The sequence below is a fragment of the Rhamphochromis sp. 'chilingali' genome (assembly GCF_963969265.1).
Source record: "Rhamphochromis sp. 'chilingali' genome assembly, chromosome: 1".
Taxonomy (NCBI): domain Eukaryota; kingdom Metazoa; phylum Chordata; class Actinopteri; order Cichliformes; family Cichlidae; genus Rhamphochromis; species Rhamphochromis sp. 'chilingali'.
Window position 1 is genome coordinate 12,854,416 of NC_137929.1, and position 20,533 is coordinate 12,874,948.

Consider the following 20,533-nt stretch of genomic DNA (forward strand, 5'->3'; position numbering starts at 1 on the left):
CTTGGAAGTATACAAAAGTCTGTTGTTTCTAAAAAGTTCATAAACAAACAACAAGTTCTTACAGAATGAGACGTGAAGCCTGGAGACGAGCAGTTCAGACACGCTGTTATTAAATTCTACCTGAGCAGGTTATAGTTCACCTCAGTTACGGAAGAACAAATAACACTTGGCTCTGGGAGCTTCAGTTTTTATACACTGTCGTAGCACCACCCTAAGCCATCATTTGCATCAACACCTACATCACTAGCCCAGCAGTTCTAAGAAACTTCTCTGTTTGTGGTTCAGAACCTAATGTGACACCAATGAGCACAACAGCATGCAGCTGCAGGTTGTTGTTCATACCTGGCTTTACAATAAAGAGCCATGTTTGCAGGCAGCTGTTTGAAGTTTTGTGTAAAATATCATTTTTATAGAAATAAACCAAATGTGTCTAAATATATTAAGTAAACAATCAGAATAAGAACATTTTGAAATAAAATCCAAAAACTGCATCTGGCTTAGTTTTTGTTGAATAAATAATGACTCTGTGTAATATGTCATGTGTTGTATATGTAAGTTGTATTTGTACAATGAAGCCAGGCTTTCTTTGTGTTAGCTGCCTGACAGAACCTAAAACTCTAGTCAGAGATTGCAGGTGTCACAACAGACATGATCAGCTTTCTCTGTCGATCCTATCTTTCTGTTTCACACTCTGTGCACTCATAGAAAAAATCTTTAAAAAAAACAATCACATGACTCTTCTTCCACACAACATGATCCCTGAGTGCCGCCTGCTCCAACCAGACATGTTCTCACAGCGACGATGGTGATAATTAAAATCTACAAAGAACGTGATAAACATTATTAAAATGCAGCACTGTTAAAGCAACGTGATTAATGCTGCATTAAAATGAGCCTTTAGCACATAGAGATGATTCAACAGTTTCATTTGACTTCATTGTTTCTAAGGCAGATGCTACACCAGTGAAGGTGCACTTAGTTTTCACACACTGCTTCTGCATTGTGTCTTAGTTTTAGTGGATTAAATAATGACACAGTGTTTGTTTGTTTTTCTTTAGTAACAAATGACCTCAGACCAGCTTCTAATATTTTATAAACAAATAAGCATAAATGCATAAACTCAGCCTGGAATCACATGGGATAAACATGGGATGTGCATTTTTTTATTTGTTTTGTGTTACTGAGTCTTGCAAGAATGCCAACCTTACCAGCAGCAGCTTGGTTTTTTTGTTTGTTGTTTTTTTAATTGAATGAGTGCTGAAAGTTGAGCAACAGCTGTGACAACGAGAGAAGATGGAGCCAATCAGAAACAACTGTGAAAATGTACAATATGCAAGCTAAGAAAGCAAAGTGTAGCAATGTTGCCATCATTTTTGTTATTGTGGGATTTTTTTCAACATTCACTGAAAATCACTTCTCTCATATTTCCTCTTTATTATTTTCATCACTGTTTAAGAAACGTAACAAAGTCTTATAAAGCATCTAAACCAGCATCATGAAGTGATGTTTAAAGATGGCAGCAAGCTCACAGCATCTCTCAACTCAAGAGCAACATTCAAAGTGCACAGGCTGAAGGAAAGTATTGATTTTATCACATGCAATTACAATACGCCTTTTCATCTGTATCTGGATGTACAATGGGTATCGTTGTTTGTCCCAGCAGTTTACAATACAGAATGTGCACGTCTGTGGGGCTTTTATAAAGATTTCTATTTGCATTGATACGATTGCTTGGATCACAAATTGTTCTAACTTGATTAAAGTCACCAATGATAAAGGTATTCTTGCGCTTACAGTTACCATTATTATCTCTGTTTGCTATCAGATCATCACATCCCCCTTGTGGGATCATGTTGATGATCTGCTGGTTTTCTGAACATGTCCGTTAGTCATGCAGAGCACAGTGCCAGAGAGCGCCACCAGCAGGAACATGGAAGTCTTCATTGTATTTCTATATGGAAAAAGTAAACAGAGTGAATATATAAATCAGTATTATTTCATTTCATTTATTAACTTGTTTATTTTTCCATTTTCCTAAATGTTAATCGTGCTTAACTATTAAAGTAAAAATACAGATAGATAGGAAACTCTCTGAAAAGTCAAACTGTTTTCAGTGAGTTTATATATTTGCCAGAGGAAAGGTCAGAATCTGCATATCTGACCACTTTGAATCAATTTATATCTAAACAGAAATCAGTAAAAGTTCAAATCAGTTTTATCAATATCCTCACTTATGAGGATATTGATATCCGTATAACTGGAGTTATTATAGATTTTCATACATGACATTTGTGAAAAAGGCGAGGGTGTCAGGGTCCCTGTGTCTACCCGGTCGCCTCAGTGTGGCTACATGTGTTTTTTTGTTTTGATTTTGTCCCCGCTCTCTCCCTCCCTCCTTCTCTCACTGCCTGGGCGGAGCTCATCTGTGGGCTCCTGCCCTTGGCCCACGCACCTGGTGACACCTGTGGCTCATCACCCAACAGTGTTCCAGTCCCCTTATAAGATGGCAGCCCTGTATTTCTCGTCGCTGGACCGTTGCCGACTCTCGTCAGTGTTAACCCCAGCTCAGTTCGTTCTCGTGTTTCCCTAGCGATCTTCTTACAGTAACCTTTTGCATCTCTGCGAATAGATTTCCCTGGACCTGCCCCTGTGTTACCTGAGCGATCAAGTGTGTGAGGATTGGAGCGAGCTTTTGTGTTTCTTGTGGAGTGTGAAGAGGAGCGTGGAGCGTGGATGGAGTGAGGACTTTGGAGCGTGTGTGGACTGCAAGTGTCTTTCCCCCCTCCTGTTCGTGTGTGGATTCCCGGAACCCGTCTTTTCCCCACTGTGTAAATAGATCACCTGGTGCTTCTGTAAATAAAAAACCTTTATTGTTCCCTACTCAGAGCCTACGCGTGAGTCCGTTCAGTCCCGTTGTGACAGAGGGTAAGGACGTAAATCGACTGGTAAAGAGGGACTGGTGAAGAGTCTGCAGCCGCAGCACCAATCCATCTGTCCATCTCCTGTTCCCTTCTCTGATCACTCGTGAACAAGACTGCGAGTTTTGTAACTTAATAAAAGCAGTAATTTGTTTGCCAGAGGGTGTGACCCACGTCACACCCTGTTCTTTCCTTCTTGTCTTATATGAAAATTCACTTTGTGTAGCTTTTTGAGAAATTGTTAAATTTCAGGAAGATTCTGAACATGCCCCATCGTTTAGCCAGCTCTTTGGAGCTGAGCAGGTTCAGGCCTGTTGTTGTAAGTTTTATAAAACGATCTCATTTAAACGAATAATCCAGCTGAAGCTTCAGACAGCCGTCAGACAGTGAAACACTGCCATCTGCTGGACTCGAATAACAAAGACGCTGCTTTGACGGGTGAGGGAGTTTCAACAAGTCTGCAACGACTCAAGCATCAAACTACAGAACTATTCTAGCGGACATGGTGCTCTAATGACTGCTTCATTAACGCAGGTCAGAAAGGATCAAACATATCAATAAATCATAAAACACAAAACGTCTCTTATTGCCCAGGGCTCAGGAAGTGAGTGTGTTCCTTATAGCCCAACACGTTCTCACTCCCAACTCGTCAAACGTGTGACGCATGGTCAGGCTCCCTCTGCTTCACTTATGGACCATATGGACCACCAGGTAAGACCATTTAAACGGACAGCATTTATAGAATGACTATTAAAAGTCAGCGAGTGTCAGTAATGTTAATGTGGTTATGTTAGTAATACACCGAGTGCTAATATAACAGCTTTAAGATGCATTTGTAGATGTTATTACGTGTTTTACCGTCTTTATGGTGCTAGCTTAAAGTTACGGTGTAAACGTTAGCTTATATTGGAGGAAAGCTGTTACTGTTTAAACGATGTTAGCACAGAAATATTAGCTTCTGTCATGACTGATGAAGTTACTAGTTAATAAAGTTTCCAGTAAAGTGTTTAATCGCAGCCACAGACTGACAGCAAATATCTCGATTAGCTTCAGTGCATCTGTAATAAATATGTGCAAGTTTCAGTGCTTCGTTTAAACTGTATGATACTTATACTGACCCAGGGTCAGTGTAAAATACAATCCTAGCTGTGTGAACAAAGCCTGGCTGCTTTAATCCTGCATGACAAACCTCAGGATGCAGGTTATTATTACTCTTTCCTGCTGGCACACCTGTCACACCTGAGAGTCAGCTAGAAACTCACAGTGACGTGGACATCATGCAAAGACTGCCAGACTCTGTAATACTGCAAATGATCAGTGACTCAGGTTATCACTAAACTTTAAACGGCACCTCTGTGTCTCTGTGTGCTGAACATCTAGGATTGAGTCAGGCTGCATTGACTGTGGGACTTTAATGTGTTAAAAGCAGGTTGAAGACGGCTCAGAAACATTTGAAGATTAAAATTTAGCATTATGGCTGCTGGTGGTTTGTAAAGCCTCTACTCAGCTGTATTTTTGTTACTAATTTATGTTTGTTGTTGTTTAACACAGATTTCAGAAGAGCAAATATGCTTAATAGTTTAACTAGATTTCATTTGTCAGTGTGGGACTGCTGAGTCACCTGAAGAACTCATTTCATTCATTCTCCACATGATGTTCATTTACAGAAATGTTTCACAGGAACTGATTTCTCCCAAAGGGTGAACTAGTGTGTTTCCATAGATTACCTCTGTATGAATGTACTTCTTAAATGAAGGCAAGTGTTTGTCCTTTTTTGTTCCTCAGGTACAGTACGTGATATCAAGGGCAGGCGGTCATCACTGGGGGTAGACAAGAAGCAGACGTACTTCCAAGAGGGAGCTGCAGTGAGGTCAGAGGTCAGAATCTGAAACAGCTCAGGTTTATATTTTAGAGGTTATAAAAAATCAAAATGTATTATTTAAAGAAACCTTTAAATAATAGTCATAATTATGATTATTATAAGAAATATCAAACATTTAAGTGGATTTTCTGTTACACATATCGTGTTAGCCCTGCAATAAACTGGCAGCCTGTCTTTGTCCTGTATCAGCTGGGATAGGCTTCATCCTCCTGCAACCCTGAATTGGATACATTGTATTCCAATTATGTAATCTGATCATTTACAAACTCAAGGTATCTAATCAAAATGTAAGTGATGCCGCCCTTGACAGACAGGGAGATTTTATTCCTCAAAGACCATCATCCAGTCGAAGTACTAGTTGCCACGTGGTCAGTGTTCTCACAACCATTGATTTTATCTCACAACTTGTTTTCACCAAAGAATTTCAGTAAGTAAATATTCTTCAATCTCTTTTTCCCCCCAGTGTCTGCAGATCAGCATCAGTGTCCACGTGAAGAACCTAGTTATGTTGCCAGTGTCAACCCAACAAAAGGTACTTTACCTTCTTGTATATATTGTGATTCCTTTACTTTTATATTTGTTGTTATAGTTGAGTTAGGCAGGGCTTTTGTGCAGTCCTAAGAAACATACTGCCTAGAGTGTTTTTCACTTTGTGGAAGAGTTTCTTTATTTTTTTTCTGTTAGTGTGTGGAACTGAGGTGCTTCGTCAGGAGCTCCTTCAGTTGTTGGAGGATGGAGAAGAGGACGCAGCCATGACTTGTGAGACGTTGTCTGAGTCAGCTGCTACTCACTGGGCGATCAGAAACATGGTGTCCTTGCTAAAGTGGAAAGAGGCCAGGCCTTGTCTTATAGACAATATGTTAGCTACTCTGGATCCACAGTCACACCGTGTGTGTCAGTGTGGCAAACAAGTAGTTGTGAGGTGTCTGGACTGCCTGCCTCTTCCATTCCTTTGTGCTGACTGTGATATTGCAGTTCACACACGCTTTGTCCTGCACAGCAGAGAGGCAGTAACAGGAGGGTTTTTGCAGCCTTCATCAGAGTTTCACAATCCAATAGGTACGGTTTTTAAGTCTTATGCATTTATTGCTATGTACTATGAGTGTGTGCTGTTATTGTATATTTATTGTGTATCATTTAATTTCCAATTCTTTTTATATATATTGTGTGTTTTTAATGTTAGTTCGGCTGTTGCCTGTGCAAAGACCAGACTGTGTGTGACTGCCCAGCAGGTAACGTTGAGGTTTCACCCGGTGCAATTGTGGCTCTTGTAACCATAAATGGTAAGTTGCTCTTTTGTCACACAGCACATACACAATAGATGTGTTTGCAGGTTTTATTGCAAATTGTACATTGCTACATTGTTTTGAATTACCCTCGGCCCGCAGTATATGTGGGCACCTGTCAAAGGTCATTTGGATTTACCAGACCGCTTTGAAAACAACATGGGAAAAAATGAATGTCTTTGTTGAGCCATGACTGGATTTCTCCTTATCCTTCCTAAAGGCCGTTATAACCTTGCACTGCCAGTGGTGAGCTGCACCAGCTGTGGCCTAATGTGGTCCCCCTCAGTTAAGGACTTCCAGGGTGGTGGATATTGGCCTGGCACCTTAAATTTCTGCACCCTGTTTTCAATGGATGTCTTTCAGTCTTTCTATGACATTAAGAAGCTGCAGCAGGGATGTCACTTAAGGCCTTTGTCAAAGTGCTGGATGAACGAACAGCCCATTTTGGAAGGGTGAGTTTCTAAATTTGTCAAGTTTAAGGAAATTGTGCAAATCAATGTTTATGATGACTGTCCGTGAATATTCTGTTGTTTGTCCTCTACTTAAAAGACTGGCCGAATATCAGCTGATGCCTTCAGTAAAAGTTTCTTGGAGTGGAGTGCTGTAAAGTGTGAGGTGGACAGGATGTGCAAGGAGCCATGCTTTAGCTGCCCTGCCTGCACTCCAGACATGCTCGCCGTCTCAGTTGATGGAAACTGCAAGCTTTATCGCTTTCAATCAAATGCAAGGTACGTTATGCATTGTGTACATAAATCAAATATGGATTTGTACAAAAATTGTATTTTGATGTTTCTTTTCAAACAACTGTCACCGTGTTCGTTCAGCACTTCAGAGCAGGGGAACTTTGAAGGTGTCTTCATTGAGAAAGATGAGGAAGTTGCTGAGTTTGTGAAATACATCCAGAGACACACAAATGATGTAAGATACACATATATCAGTGCTGTCAGCGTTAATCTTGTTAAAATGACGTTAACGCCATAACCATATACTCATACGTGTGTGTGTGTGGATACATATTTGGATGGGTGGATATTTATTTTGTTTTTCTCTTGGTGTTGTCGTAATACTATTTACTTGACTTTATCTTAATGTGTACTTCATTTTGAGTAGCTCACACTTGGATGTGCGAGGTATACTGCAGCTTGTAGGCTTGGATACGTTTAAGACATTTTGTTATAAGGTTGAATGAATTCAGCAGTCATGTATTGTGACCTCCTTTCTATAGATCAAATGGGGAGGTGCGTTTCAGGATGGGGCCGGTTCTACAGTTGGAGAAGAGGTGGAGCAAGTAAACAGTTTCCTGTCTAGGGCGGCCATCACAACGAAGTACATGTCTAAAGCAGGTGTGTGTCTGTGTGTGAGATTCCACTCAGTCTCCTGCTCATTCATTCTTATTTGTATACTAACTGAAATGCAGGGCGAACAGACATGCTGAGCCTCCTGGCTTTGGGCTGGAACAAAAGGAAAGTGGAACAACTGGGCCGCACTTTGAGCCAGAGATATCTAAAGGTCATTTTTTCAACACCCATTTTAATGTGTGTGGTAATGGGGGGGAAACACCAGTACTCTAAAAATGTCCATATGAATGACATTTATTAATGTATTCTTAGATCATAAGGATCCTTAGAGAACAAGTGGAGAGCCTGAATGCGAGCAGAAATGAGCTGGGTGTGGATGACGACACACTGCAGCAATGGGCTGAAGGTGAGTCTCAATATAATGCACTCGTGTATAACAACAGGACCCACCATGGCCTCATTAAAGAACTTAGAGTTAAGATCTTTCTGACAGTGTCAACAAACAATGAAAAATAAGCTTGTAAAAGCAGAATTGATGGCAGAGTTGTTGCGTTTGATCAAATTGGATTGGACCTGGGTTGAAGTGATGTCGTACTAGTTGGTTTTATAAAGCTGAACACCAACATACTTGTTATCTCATGATAATGCAGCACATGAAGGCTCCAGATGTCTTATAATGAATATCATCAAGTCAGTGATTACAGAGTCCACTGTAGTTTGGTGACTGTTACTCATCCTGTGTTCTGATTAATATTCCTCTCACTTAGAAACGGATCAAACTGATGGCAGCCTTGGAGCGTTGCAGGCACGAGTAGAGCAGCTTGTCGTCATCATCAGAGTGCGAACACAAAGTCTTTACAGACAAAATGGTGTCACAGTTTCTTTGAAACGGACCGTTTGATGCTCAGTTTGTACAGCTCGTACAGCTACTTTGTAAACAGAATAAAATCAGATCCAGGTTTGTTTAAGCTGGATGTGATTTGTTCTAGCAAACGAATTGATGAGTGTAGATTAAAATGTAAATATATGCATTATGTGAAGGTGTTCCTTTTTATGATTATTTACAGATAGCAACAAGAGGCGACACAGAATTCACAAGGTCATCTTACATGAGAAGAAACGCTTGGCGGCTGCTGTTGACGACTACAACAAGGAAACAAGCAACAAAGCAAATCGTATCCAGTGATGCCCTCATGCAGAGCGACGTTTGGCCCTGGCAGAGCACAAGTGAACGTAAGCTCTTGATTTCTAAATATCCTTTTTAAACAAACTCCCAGTATCTGAGCAGCAGTTGAATGTTTTGTTCTTGAATCATAATATGCTGCTATGTTTTCCCATCTGATGTTGTTAAACTGCAGCTGCTGCTGACCTCCGGACAAAGAGAAAGGTCTTTGAGAAGGTGATGGCTGTGAGGCGCCTGAGAGAGGAGGAGATGATCCTTTGCAGGGAGATGCAGCATCACTGGACAGTGTTGCAAATGCGATCTGTGGTGTTGGGGACAATCTCCTCAGACTGTAAGCACATCTTTTATTTATTTATACATTTGGTGATGAATTGATTGAAAATAAGAGCAGATGCTAAAGTCTTACTGGATCTTTTACCTATATTTGGGTTGCTAGCTAACACTGCCTTCTCCCTTAAAAAAAGTTTAATTACATGATCCTAACTCCTTGTGTTTATGAGGTGAGGTTTGTTTGTTTGTTTGTTTTACTTATATTTAATAGTTTTGTTGTTTTTACAGCCTCCCTTGTTGGCATGTCGGAGGATGCACAGAAAGGACTCCATAGCCTGGTTTAAAAACAAAGTAAACTGAAAGCTGAAACGCTCAAAGTAAAGGACGTGTACAAGAGAATCCTCAGCCACCAACCACTCCTGGAAATGGACTTGGAGAAGGAGGAGGACGTTCCAGACGATGAGAGTGATTTGAGCACTTCTGATGAAGACTGATTGTGTCATCATTGATGTTATGTTTGCTAGAATAAAAAGTTAATCACATCTGTTTAATGTGATTTTTATAATGTCTGTTTCAGAAATTGCTTATCAACAGACATTTTACATGTTGAGAAGAAAAATGTAATTCCCTTGGTGCAGTTGTTTACCCTGAATCATTCTTTCCCATCTAATTTAATGACTCGTGTACATGTTCAGATACAATAACATAATTGAATTCATGGGATGCTTTCTGGGCTGCTCAAATTATCACAAAATGTAAAAGCACCAGGCAGCACACTCACAAGGACATGTTTTGTTCAGTGTTTTGTTGAAGAAATCAACAAGTACAACTGAGATGTTTGCTGTAGTGGTGTGTTTGTTAAGAAGCATGCCAGCACACTGGTGAACTGACAGTCCCAGAATGCACCCGAGCCAGTGACTCGCCCCAGAACAAATGACATTAATTATCTAGAAAGACAACCGTGATCAAAGACTAAGTAAAAGAGTAGGAAACAAAAGATAAGGAAAGGTACTGTGGGGTAGGAAAGAAAGGCCAGAGCTGTGCAAAATGACCTCCAGCAGGCCACAAATATGCACGTCTGTTCAAACGGTCAGATACTGACTCCATGAGGGTGGTATGAGGGCTCGACATCCACAGGTGGGGGTTGTGCTTACAGCCCAACACCGTGCAGGATGTTTGGCATTTGCCAGAGAACACCAAGCTTGGCAACTTTGCCACTGGCGCCCTGTGCTCTTCACAGATGAAAGCAAGTTCACACTAAGTACTTGTGACAGAGTCTGGAGACATATTGGAGAACCTTCTGCTGCCTGAAACATCCACCAGCATGATGGTTGGGCAGTGGGTCACTAATGGTGTGGGTGGCATTTCTTTGGGGGACCGCACAGCCCCCCGTGTGCTCGGCAGAGGTAGCCTGACTGCCATTAGGTGCTGAAATTAGATCCTCAGACCCCTTGTGAGACTAAATGCTGGTGCGGGTGGCCCCGGGTTCCTCCTAATGCAAGACAGCGCTAGACCTCATGTGGCTGGAGTGTGTCAGCAGTTCCTGCAAGACGAAGGCATTGATGCTGTGGACTGGCCCGCCCATTCCCCAGACCTGAATCCATTTGAGGACATCTGGGACATCACGTCTCACTCCATCCACCAACTGCACCACAGACTGTCCAGGAGTTGGCAGATGCTTTAGTCCTGGAGTTTGGGAGGAGATCCATCAGGAGACCATCTGCCACTTCATCAGGAGCATGCCCAGGTGTTGTAGTGAGGTCATACAGGCATGTGGAGGCCACACAGACTACAGAGCCTCATTTTGACGTGTTTGAAGGACATTACGTCAAACCAGATGAATGATTCTGTATTGCACTGATCAAGGAACCAACCCAATAGGAGCTAAAGGCATCCTCTTCACATTACTTAACATAGTGAGTTTATACTATGTTTAATGTGCATTTTCTTCATCAGTCTAGAACATAACATGTTAGCGCTCCCTGGTTCTTTTTGGAGACAGATCCTGAGACAGCAGGCAGCTTTGGAGAACTCATGCCAGCTGTGGTCATTAAGGAAAACTTTGATTTAATATTGATTTCATGACAACTATCCTCAGGCACATATTCCTGGATATATACAATGACACGAGTAGACACTAACCCCCAGCAGTCTGGTGCTATGACAGCATAACTAAGGGCTGACCTGAACCAGCCCCAACTATAAGCTCTATAAAGAAGTGAAGTCTTATGCCAACTCTTAAAAGTCTTGACCATGTCCACCTCCAAAACTCATAATGAACTTTGGAGGTGGACAGCTATCAAGCTCCTCACAGAGGAGCAGCTTGACAGCTAACAGCTCCCAATTTAGTTTAGTCCAAATACATGAATTCAAATTGAGGTGATAACTATTTATCAACAGTATGAATGTCTGTTCCCGTCCAACAAAGTTGTTACTACATACCATGTTGAGCAGGGCTTCCACTTGACTTTAACTTCTTTGTCCTGAAAAACATGATATAAACAAACAATTAATTCAGAAAGACATGCAGGTTGCATACAAAAAGGAGCCTACAAACATTTGTGTACTGTTGAATGGCTCAATATATTATACAGTTAGTTTACAAAAATATAAGAACCACTACAATGCTTGTACTGCCAGCATCGAGTGCATGTCAGCAAAGCAACACTGCTTACATTGTGGCTCACAAGCTCCACTCCTTTTCATCAAAACCAAAATTTTATCTACATTCTGTTTTTTACACTTTAAATCCCAGTTAGGTTAAATATTACCAGTAGCTTTTCAGATAAAACAGTAATAAAGTCCTAATGGTTTCATAAATCTTCATATTTTTTTTCATATAAGCATCGGGGACAAGGCTGTCTTGCAACTGTTGAGGTCACTAGTGTGCGCCCTATTTCTTCCAGGATCACTCTTCATTTGTAGGTTTTAGTGGACTCCTACTACTGTGAAGTGGTTTTCATGGGACAGGGGCTTGTATTCCAAGATCTGGGAGATTGTAGAAATGAGCAGTGATGCCCTTCTTGCCATCTTTCCAGAAATATCAGTGATCTGGAAGCTGTTAGGCTGACTTACAGCAGCAGCACTTTCTGCACCTGCAGAAACTCCAGGACACATTTACTAACAGTGTTTGTTGCTGTGTGTGCTGCAGCTGCAGCTTTGGATTTTTTTTGAGAGCTAATATTTTGGCTATGGTGTCTTGTTATGAAATGTACAAGAGTAAGAGTGTTAGCATGTGCGTCAAAGCTACGTTTGACTGGGAAACTCAAAGCTCAATAACCTGTATCAACAACAATTCACTGCAGCCTGTGTAATATTTGATGCATCATAATTTATTCCAGTCTATCTTGCAAATACATGTTTGCGTTGCAATGTCATGCACAACACACACAACTATTAGAGCCTTAAGATCAAACCTGCGTCATTCTTTTGGTCCACTGCAGTGTAGCAGTCAAACAAGGAGAAGTGAAGTGGCCCCAAATGGCCAGGATAGAGATCAGAGGGTTAATGCGTAAAATGCATAAAAATATTATTGATTACAGGATAATACATTAATGTTAATATCAACAATAAGCTTTTTACTCTGAAGTTACAAGTATAAACAATGCTGTTACATTTACACTTACATTTTTTACTATAAGTATGGAAACAAGTGAACAGCATTTTATAATAAGTTTAACTGGAATTCTGTACACTGAAAAACAAACAACAGATAAAAAACACAAACAAACAGCCAGTGCCTTCATCTGTCCATTAAATGTCAAACATCGCTTTGACCTGTAGTCTCTGCTCGTCAGCACATGCTTTTAAAAAGAGCTCCATGTCCTCTGCAAACTGAAAAACAAAGAGGAAGAAGTCCCTCTACACAAAAACACTGCAGATGACAGGCCAGGCAAACATCTATTGACCTGTTTGAATGCCTCCTCATCATGTGAGCCTTGAAGTTTTTTTGTAAGAAGACTAAGACCACAGTGAGGACGTTTCATTTTCATGGACTTTCCACAAGCCCCAGTTTCATTTAGCACAGAGGGTGGAGCACATGAATGTTCTACCCAAGATTCAGGAAATGGTTTAGATGCTGGAGACGAGACATGGAGAGGGAGACGAGGCTCCACGGAGAGTTCAGTGGGGAGCAGTCCTGAATGCTGACATGACAATAATTGCCTTGCCATATCCCCACGCTGTATGACTGTCATGTTACAGAAGGGCAGTGAAAGTGCACCGGCACATCATTTTGTCTGTAAGAGAGAAAAAAAAGAAAAAACATGTAATTTAAATGTAGTTGTATAGAATGCAGTCAGTTTATCTAACAATCAGATTGTACATATTAACAAAAATATCCAAGCCGTCCTCAATAATGAAAGCAAAATGGTGTGGATCACAAGAGCTGTCAGGAAATGTGGTGAACAGGAAAAATATTTAATGAAAACACTTTTTTCTCTCGCTGATGAATGAACTGAACTGTACAATGTGAAAAATAACTTTTAAGTCAACAAAGACCTGCAGAGGTGCTGAAAAGAAGTGCATATTTATGACTTTAACTATGAGGTATATTTAATACCAACATACCTTTGAAAGGCAAAGCACTTTGAATGTGTCCATTTATATGCTGCTCAATCTTTGCCCTGACAGCAGGGCTGAAAGTGGGGCACAGAGGGCAGTGAAACAGCCAACACGTGGTGCATTCCTGCAACTCTGGCCTGGAGGCAGAACTCCAATTTGATATTTGCATCTAAAACAGAGAGAAAAACAGATAAACACCATATACACATTTAAGTTCAGGTTTTAGCAGAAATAACACGTTACAGTTAGCATGTAAGAGATTTGGGAGAAAATTCTTTACAAAAACATAATTTACAAGAAACTTTTATTTGTGACATACGTATCTATTGACATATAAAAGACAACTGAACAAAGGCTAACTAACATCTGGGCAATAAAGCAGAATAAATAGAGAATATTAGTATTTATACATATATAAAACTCTCTGTGACGACCTTTACAATGTTTTTGCAGGTGGAATGAGAGACATGAATAAAGTGCAATATGCAGTAAATGGAACAATGTGCATTGATGTTACAGATCGTGAAAAGTAGTGAAGTGAATTTGTTCATAACAAGCAAAAATCAAATACGTTTGAAACTGACCACTAAATGCTAACCAGAGGTGTCAAAAGTGCACATTCTTACTAAAGTTTAGATGCCTCGGGGGTCTGACCGTTGTTGTAGCGCTAACAGGGGAGGAAGCCAGAGTCCCCTGAGAGGACCCACACAAACACGGGGAGAACATCCAACCTCCACAGAGACTCTCTCTGCACTAAAAGCACAAAATAAAAATCACACAGTCATGTAATTCAAGAAACTGGTCTTAAAAAACATTTAATCTAATATGTCCACATGGAGCCCGTGTTAAGGTCCGTACTGGGCTTCAGAACATCAAGTGAACAACGTCAGATGGGACCTGGGTGCGTTGTCTCCTGATAGAAAGTGCTGAGGATCAGAAGGACTCAGGGACAACACGATATCTGTCCAGCAGAGGGCGGCATTATTCCAAACGGCTCCATCCTAGAAACATGATGTGGAACAGCTGACCTGTAGATCTGCTCAAGAACAATCGTCACAGTCTGATCACAGTCAGTCCCACGTCTGCCATGTTCTCAGCTTCCTTTAGTACAGGTAGCTTTAATGATCATTTCAAGTGTGGTTGTTTCATGGAAACAGAGAGCAGACTGCAACATCTGTGACAGCCACCTCTAACACTCTGATGGACGTGTGGACAGCAATGCTGCCTGGAACAGTACCGATGTTTCAGGGCTGATGACGTTTTTGGGTGGGACATCTACATCCTGACATATCAAGGTTACTTTACTTTTACGTAAATTTGCTTTACAGAAAAATAATAGCATTTGTCATCCCTTCACAAACACACACATCGATTTAAACCTGACAGACACATATTTGGAAATTAGACGCGATGAATCAAATCAGGAAAACAGTTATTAGTTACTAAGTTTAGTGACGGCAGCAGGGACAAAGCTGCTTTTATAAGACTTTGTCCTGCATCATTCTCATGATAAAACAGACTCAATGACCCCAAGATATTTATATGACTGCACTTGCTCAGGTTTGTCCGGATTTCAAACTGTTCTAAAAGTCTTTTGATTCAAATCTGGGGCTGTGTTATTGAAAGCAGCAGAGAAATCGATGAACTGAAGTCCTTTACTCTCTACATGTTTGACAATCAGGTGAAGTAGAATCAAAAGCACGTCCTCCACTCCTCTGTTGGGCTCATGTGCAATCTGCATTGAATCAAGCTGAAGTTCAGTGTCTTCCATAATCACATTTCTGATGATTTGTTCAAAGACTGAAGTGAGGGCAGCAGGCCTGAAGTCGTTTAGAACTTTTGGACGACTAGATTTAGGACCAGGAACCACAACAGCTTCTTTCCCAAGAGAGGGCATGAACGATTTATTCAGAATAACCTAAAATATGGGACTGAGTTCTTGAGCACAAGTGTAGGAGCCATATGAGTTGTTCCTTTTTGTTTTGGATTAAGAGGGTTGGTTTAAATGCACACCTTGTATTGGTGCACGGGTGTGAGGCGTGACTCGTGGGCGTGTTAGGTGATAAATGTGGTTGCACTCATCTGTTCACCGCACCTGATGAGCAGAAAGGTCGGGTGAGCATGAGGGGAAACCTGTTGACCCCAGCTTGAGTCATTGTGATGCATTTTTGGCTGTAACTTGATGTATGTTTTATGCACTAATTGATGCCATAGGCCGATGTTGTAGTTTGGTGTAGTAATTGGTGTAATTCTTTGTGAGTTGCAGTCATTGTGTTTGTGCAGTCTGTGCATTTGTTTAATAGTTCGATGTGCTGATTTGTATAGTGGACAGTAACACGTGGAATTAAAGGAGCAAATAGTGCAGAAGTGCATCTCATGTGTTTGTTGTTGTCGTCATCAGCGTCCTCATGTTTAGCCTGCTGCGGCCATTTGCTGGAGGAGCCACAACAACTTGTCAACAGAAGAGTTTGTAGGTTTTATTAGATTATTTATATATAGTTTTATTGGTGAGAGTTTTATGCTTCGCTGTTGCCTTTTAGAGTAAGCCTGTGGCTTCACACAGCTGTTTCAATCAGGAGTCTTATTCCCCTGTTAGGTTTCAGCAGTTTCACCTGCATTAGGCGTTGTACTGATTTGCTTTCTATTGTGCATCAGGCGGCTGAAGCCATTGGCTTGGGAGTACCGCCGCAGTTTGTGTTTAAGACAGTTTGTCTTCCTCACAGCTGACGGTATGGAGGTGCATAAATACCCATCGCCAGTATGTACGGAAGACTAGGCTGGGTTAGCTAGGTTTAACAGGCAGATTAGTGGGGATGTTACTCCTGTTAATTGTGTGTGTCCAAGGTTTATTGAAAGGAACGTCATTAATTTGATGTGTTGGAATGAAGCTCTGTGGCATAGGTGCAGTTCAGCGTTTGGATTTTGTAATGTTTGAGTTATGAGTTATGTGAGTTATGCAAACAACAAAGTTTTTTGCAGCTGTTCACCTAAAAATGCAGCCAAGACGTTTTTAAAATAAGCATTTCAAACTATTTACAGAACAATCAGCTGTTCGGCATCAAATCTGATGCCACACAAATTATTTGTGCCACTGCAAAAAATAATTTCTGTCCACTATGAGATAAAGGAGAACAACAGCCTGATACCTGCAGGCCTGACAACAGCAGATGTATCACTCCGCATCAGCCACGCCGCTTTGCTAGCTAAAACACATAAGGACACTGTCATAGCCTGTCAACCATGTTGATTAGCTGCGTATATACACGAATGTGAATCGCATCATTGGCTGGACTATGGGATAAGGTGGCATCATTCTAATCGCATACAGGAGCAGCCGGACACTTACTGACTATTAACTACTCGATTTAAATCAAGACGCAACCTCTCGCTCTCTCTCTCTCTCTCTCTCTCTCTCTCTCTCTCTCTCTCTCTCTCTCTCTCTCTCTCACTCACTCACTCACTCACTCACTCACACACACACACACACACTCTCACACACACACACACACACACACACACACACACACACACACTTTCTAACAGCCATCTTCAAGATAAAACAAATCAAGCTCCAATAACTAGTGAAAAATGTAAAAACTCTCCAAGACATCTGGATTAACGTTAAATCCTAATAACTGTGAACTCTTTGCCATAAATGATAAACTGTAAGATTCCTGTTAAATCAGAAATAAGATATTTGGAAATTCATCTCACAAAGGACCAAAAAGTAAATCGGTCGTTGAACGTGGAGAAGAAACTAAAAGAATTCAAGACCAAACTGAACTCTGGGCTTTTGTCACGGTTCTGGGTCATTTTGACCCAGCATTTTCAGTTCTTATATTACTTTGTATTATGGTTTGTATCCCGATGCTTTTGTTTATTGGTATTCCATGTTTCTGTTATTCTTAGTGAGGGATTAGTTCTTAGGTTGTGTCTCGTGTTTAGTATAGGTTCAGTGTCAAGTCTGCGTCTGTTTCTTGTTTCCTGTTTTATTGTGAAGGGTTGTCTCATGTCAGTGGCTGTATCCCAATTCAGGGTCTGCAGCCTTAAAGTACGCATTTCAAGGCCGATTACGTCACAGCGGCGCGCCGAAGGCTGTCCCAATTCAAAGGCTGCTCCAAATGCGGCCGTGAAATGCGTCCTTCATTTCCCTGAATTTTAAGGCTGTGGCAGTGTAGACTTCGTGGCCCAACATATCCCAGAATGCATAGCGCGGCAGTGGGTGTGGATAATTTAGCCGAAAAATGGCATTAAAACGGATCTCCAATGTGCACTGGACGACAGGAGGGGGAAATCCTTGTGAAAGTGGCCAAAAGACACGAAAAAGGTTACGGCAAAAACAACTAATCATCCGTGTGGATACTAACTCACTCGCCTGGCTAGTGCGCTGCAGAGAGGACGTGAGTAACATCAGTTCTTTTAAGTGAAGGATGTTTTTGAAAATACTGAGAAAATGTCAGGAGGCGTTGGACAAATGGACATTTTTGATAATGGCAAAGAGGATTGAACAACATATGTGGTGAGAGATGAACAATATTGTCTGGCTAACAAAATAGAGGATGAGAGGAAAGTTGCTGTGTTCCTGAGTGTCATGGGAGGAAAAACATACAACTTGCTGCGCAGCATCAAACAAAAACTAAATGTGCAAAAGAGACCGAAAGCTGCATGAAGTAACTGAGAAAGACTCAAATGATTCTCAGGAGGATTTGGCATGCCTGGAGCTGTACACAATGCAAGAGAAAGACAATGATGCAATATGGCTCACACCAAAAATACAAGAGGTTGAGTTACAGATGGAACTGGACACTGGGTCTGCCCTCTCACTGATCTTATATGAAGATTACAGAGACAAATTCCCCAATCTGAAACTGAAACACACCTCGGTGAAACTGAAAACATACACAGGTGAAAGAATAACTCCTCTGGGAAAAGTGAAAGTGGAATATGAGAAAAAGAAACGCAACCTGGAACTTTATGTCAATGAGACTGGAACGAGGCCCGAGTGCACATTCTGTGGATGAAAGACTGAAACAGAAACTTAATAACCGTGCCCAGGTGTTCAAAGATGGAATCAGCACCCTGAAAAATATTAAAGCACAGATCATACTGGAGGACAATGCAAAACCAAGATTTCACAAGGCACGTCCTGTACCTTATGCTTTATGCCCCAAAGTCGAAGCAGAGCTCCAGCGCTTGGAAGAGCAAGGAATACTCACCAAGGTGGAATGGTCAGATTGGGCTACACCAATAGTGTCAGTAAGCAAGAAAGCAAGTGACAGAGTGCAGATCTGTGGTGATTTTAAGGTTTCAGTGAACCCAGTTCTCCACATAGATCAGTACCCACTTCCGCGGATAGAAGACATATTCACAGCAGTCGCAGGTGGCAAACACTTTTCAAAAACTGACCTTGCCCAGGCTTATCTCCAGTTGGAAGTAGAAGAGACATCCAGGAAATATGTGGTGATAAACACTCACAAAGGCCTATATCAGTACAACAGGCTGGTATTTGGTATCGCCAGTGTCCCAGCAGTATGGCAACGTGCAAGGGATCAGGTCCTACAAGGCATTCCAGGAACAGTGTTTTCTGGATGACATAATAGTCACTGGTGTTGATGAGGAGACTCATCTGGCTAACCTAACAGCAGTCCTGGCCAGGCTAGAAAAATATGGATTGAGAGCAAACAAAAACAAATGTGAGTTCTTCAAGGATGCCATTGAGTATTGTGGACACAAGATCGACAGACATGGGCTCCACAAAACCGAGGACAAAGTTGAAGCAGTCCTGAAGGCACCAGACACTAAAAATGTGAGTCAGCTACGTTCATTCTTGGGCTTAATTAATTATTACCACAAGTTTCTACCAAACCTTTCAACAGTCCTGCACCCGCTGAACTCTCTGCTGCAACAAAATGTCAAATGGAAATGGACAAAAAACTATGAAGAGGCATTTCATTTAGTTAAGTTAAGCAGCTCATTACATCAGAGGAGGTTCTGACACACTTTGACCCCAATCTACCACTTCGCCTTGCCTGTGATGCCTCACCATATGGCATTGGTGCCGTGCTATCTCACAAAATGCCTGATAGATCCGAACGACTACTTGCCTTTGCCTCAAGGTCCCTAAATGCAGCCGAGCACAACTATACGCAGATAGACAGAGAAACACTCAGTCTAGTGTGGGGAGTGAAGAAGTTTAATCAGTATTTATATGGACGACACTTCACCCTGATCACAGACCACCGACCGCTGGTGTCCATCTTTAACCCTCAGAAAGGTATTCCAACCATGGCTTGCGTACGCTTGCTTGGGCTTTGTTCCTGGGTGCACACACCTACACCATTGAGTTCAAAGGGACAAAGCTACATGGAAATGCAGATGGACTTTCACGTCTTCCACACATGCAACCCACCGAAGAAATGACTGATCCAGCTACTGTGTTTCATGTTACACAAATGGAACCCCTACCTGTCACAAGTGCTCAGGTGAAAAGAGAAACGAGCCAAAACACAATCTTGTCAAACGATCTTACTGTGAATGGTTGGCCGTCCTGTAGTGACACTCAGTTCTCTGCGTACTCCACCCGCAAAGACCAACTATCCGTTTGCCAAGGATGTGTCATGTGGGGAACTCGTGTCATCCTGCCACCCAAACTACGTACAAAGGTACTGGACTCACTGCACGATGGACATTTGGGTGTTAAGATGAAAGGTCTTGCTAGAAGCTATGTTTGGTGGCCAGGCACTGATTGTGAAATGGAGAATATGGCTAAATCCTGCATTGTTTGCCAGCAGACGCTGCGCCAGCCTCAAACAGCACCTGTACATGCGTGGGAGTGGCCATCCGCTCCATGGCAACGCATTCATATAGACTATGCTGGCCCATTTATGGACTAAATGTTCCAGGTTGTGGTTGATGCCCACTCAAAGTGGCCAGAAATCTTCCCCGTAAAGCAAGCAACAGCTGCCAGCACGATCAATAGTCTTTGGTCACCGTTTGCACGCACAGGTCCGCCACAACAGCTCGTAAGTGACAATGGTCATCAGTTTACTGGAGAGGAGTTCCAGTGTTTCCTTGGGAGTAACGGCATACGACATATCACTTCAGCTCACCATCATCCTGCAACAAAGCTGAAC

At 41.7% G+C, this 20,533-nt stretch overlaps 2 protein-coding genes across 13 annotated transcripts in view; one reads left to right on the top strand and one right to left on the bottom strand.

The window, feature by feature from the left end:
• The window catches only part of LOC308393841 (NACHT, LRR and PYD domains-containing protein 12-like), a 317,425-nt gene that overhangs the window by 277,165 nt on the left and 19,727 nt on the right, over positions 1-20,533 (bottom strand). The window lies entirely within an intron of this gene.
• LOC308394078 (uncharacterized protein) lies at positions 3,480-9,379 on the top strand. 12 transcript variants are annotated; one of them, XM_080878244.1, is made up of 15 exons: positions 3,480-3,629; positions 4,704-4,795; positions 5,264-5,332; positions 5,485-5,859; positions 5,984-6,083; positions 6,307-6,538; positions 6,636-6,814; positions 6,911-7,004; positions 7,312-7,429; positions 7,504-7,595; positions 7,697-7,790; positions 8,152-8,222; positions 8,452-8,617; positions 8,743-8,898; positions 9,126-9,379. In XM_080878244.1, exons 6-15 carry the CDS (start codon positions 6,482-6,484, stop codon positions 9,179-9,181), a joined length of 1,083 nt encoding a protein of 360 aa, XP_080734370.1. In that variant the 5' UTR covers positions 3,480-3,629; positions 4,704-4,795; positions 5,264-5,332; positions 5,485-5,859; positions 5,984-6,083; positions 6,307-6,481; the 3' UTR covers positions 9,182-9,379. The 12 variants fall into 12 exon arrangements, with proteins under 12 accessions (XP_080734370.1, XP_080734363.1, XP_080734362.1 ...); XM_080878237.1 differs by having other exon boundaries at positions 4,704-4,788; XM_080878236.1 differs by having other exon boundaries at positions 5,264-5,859.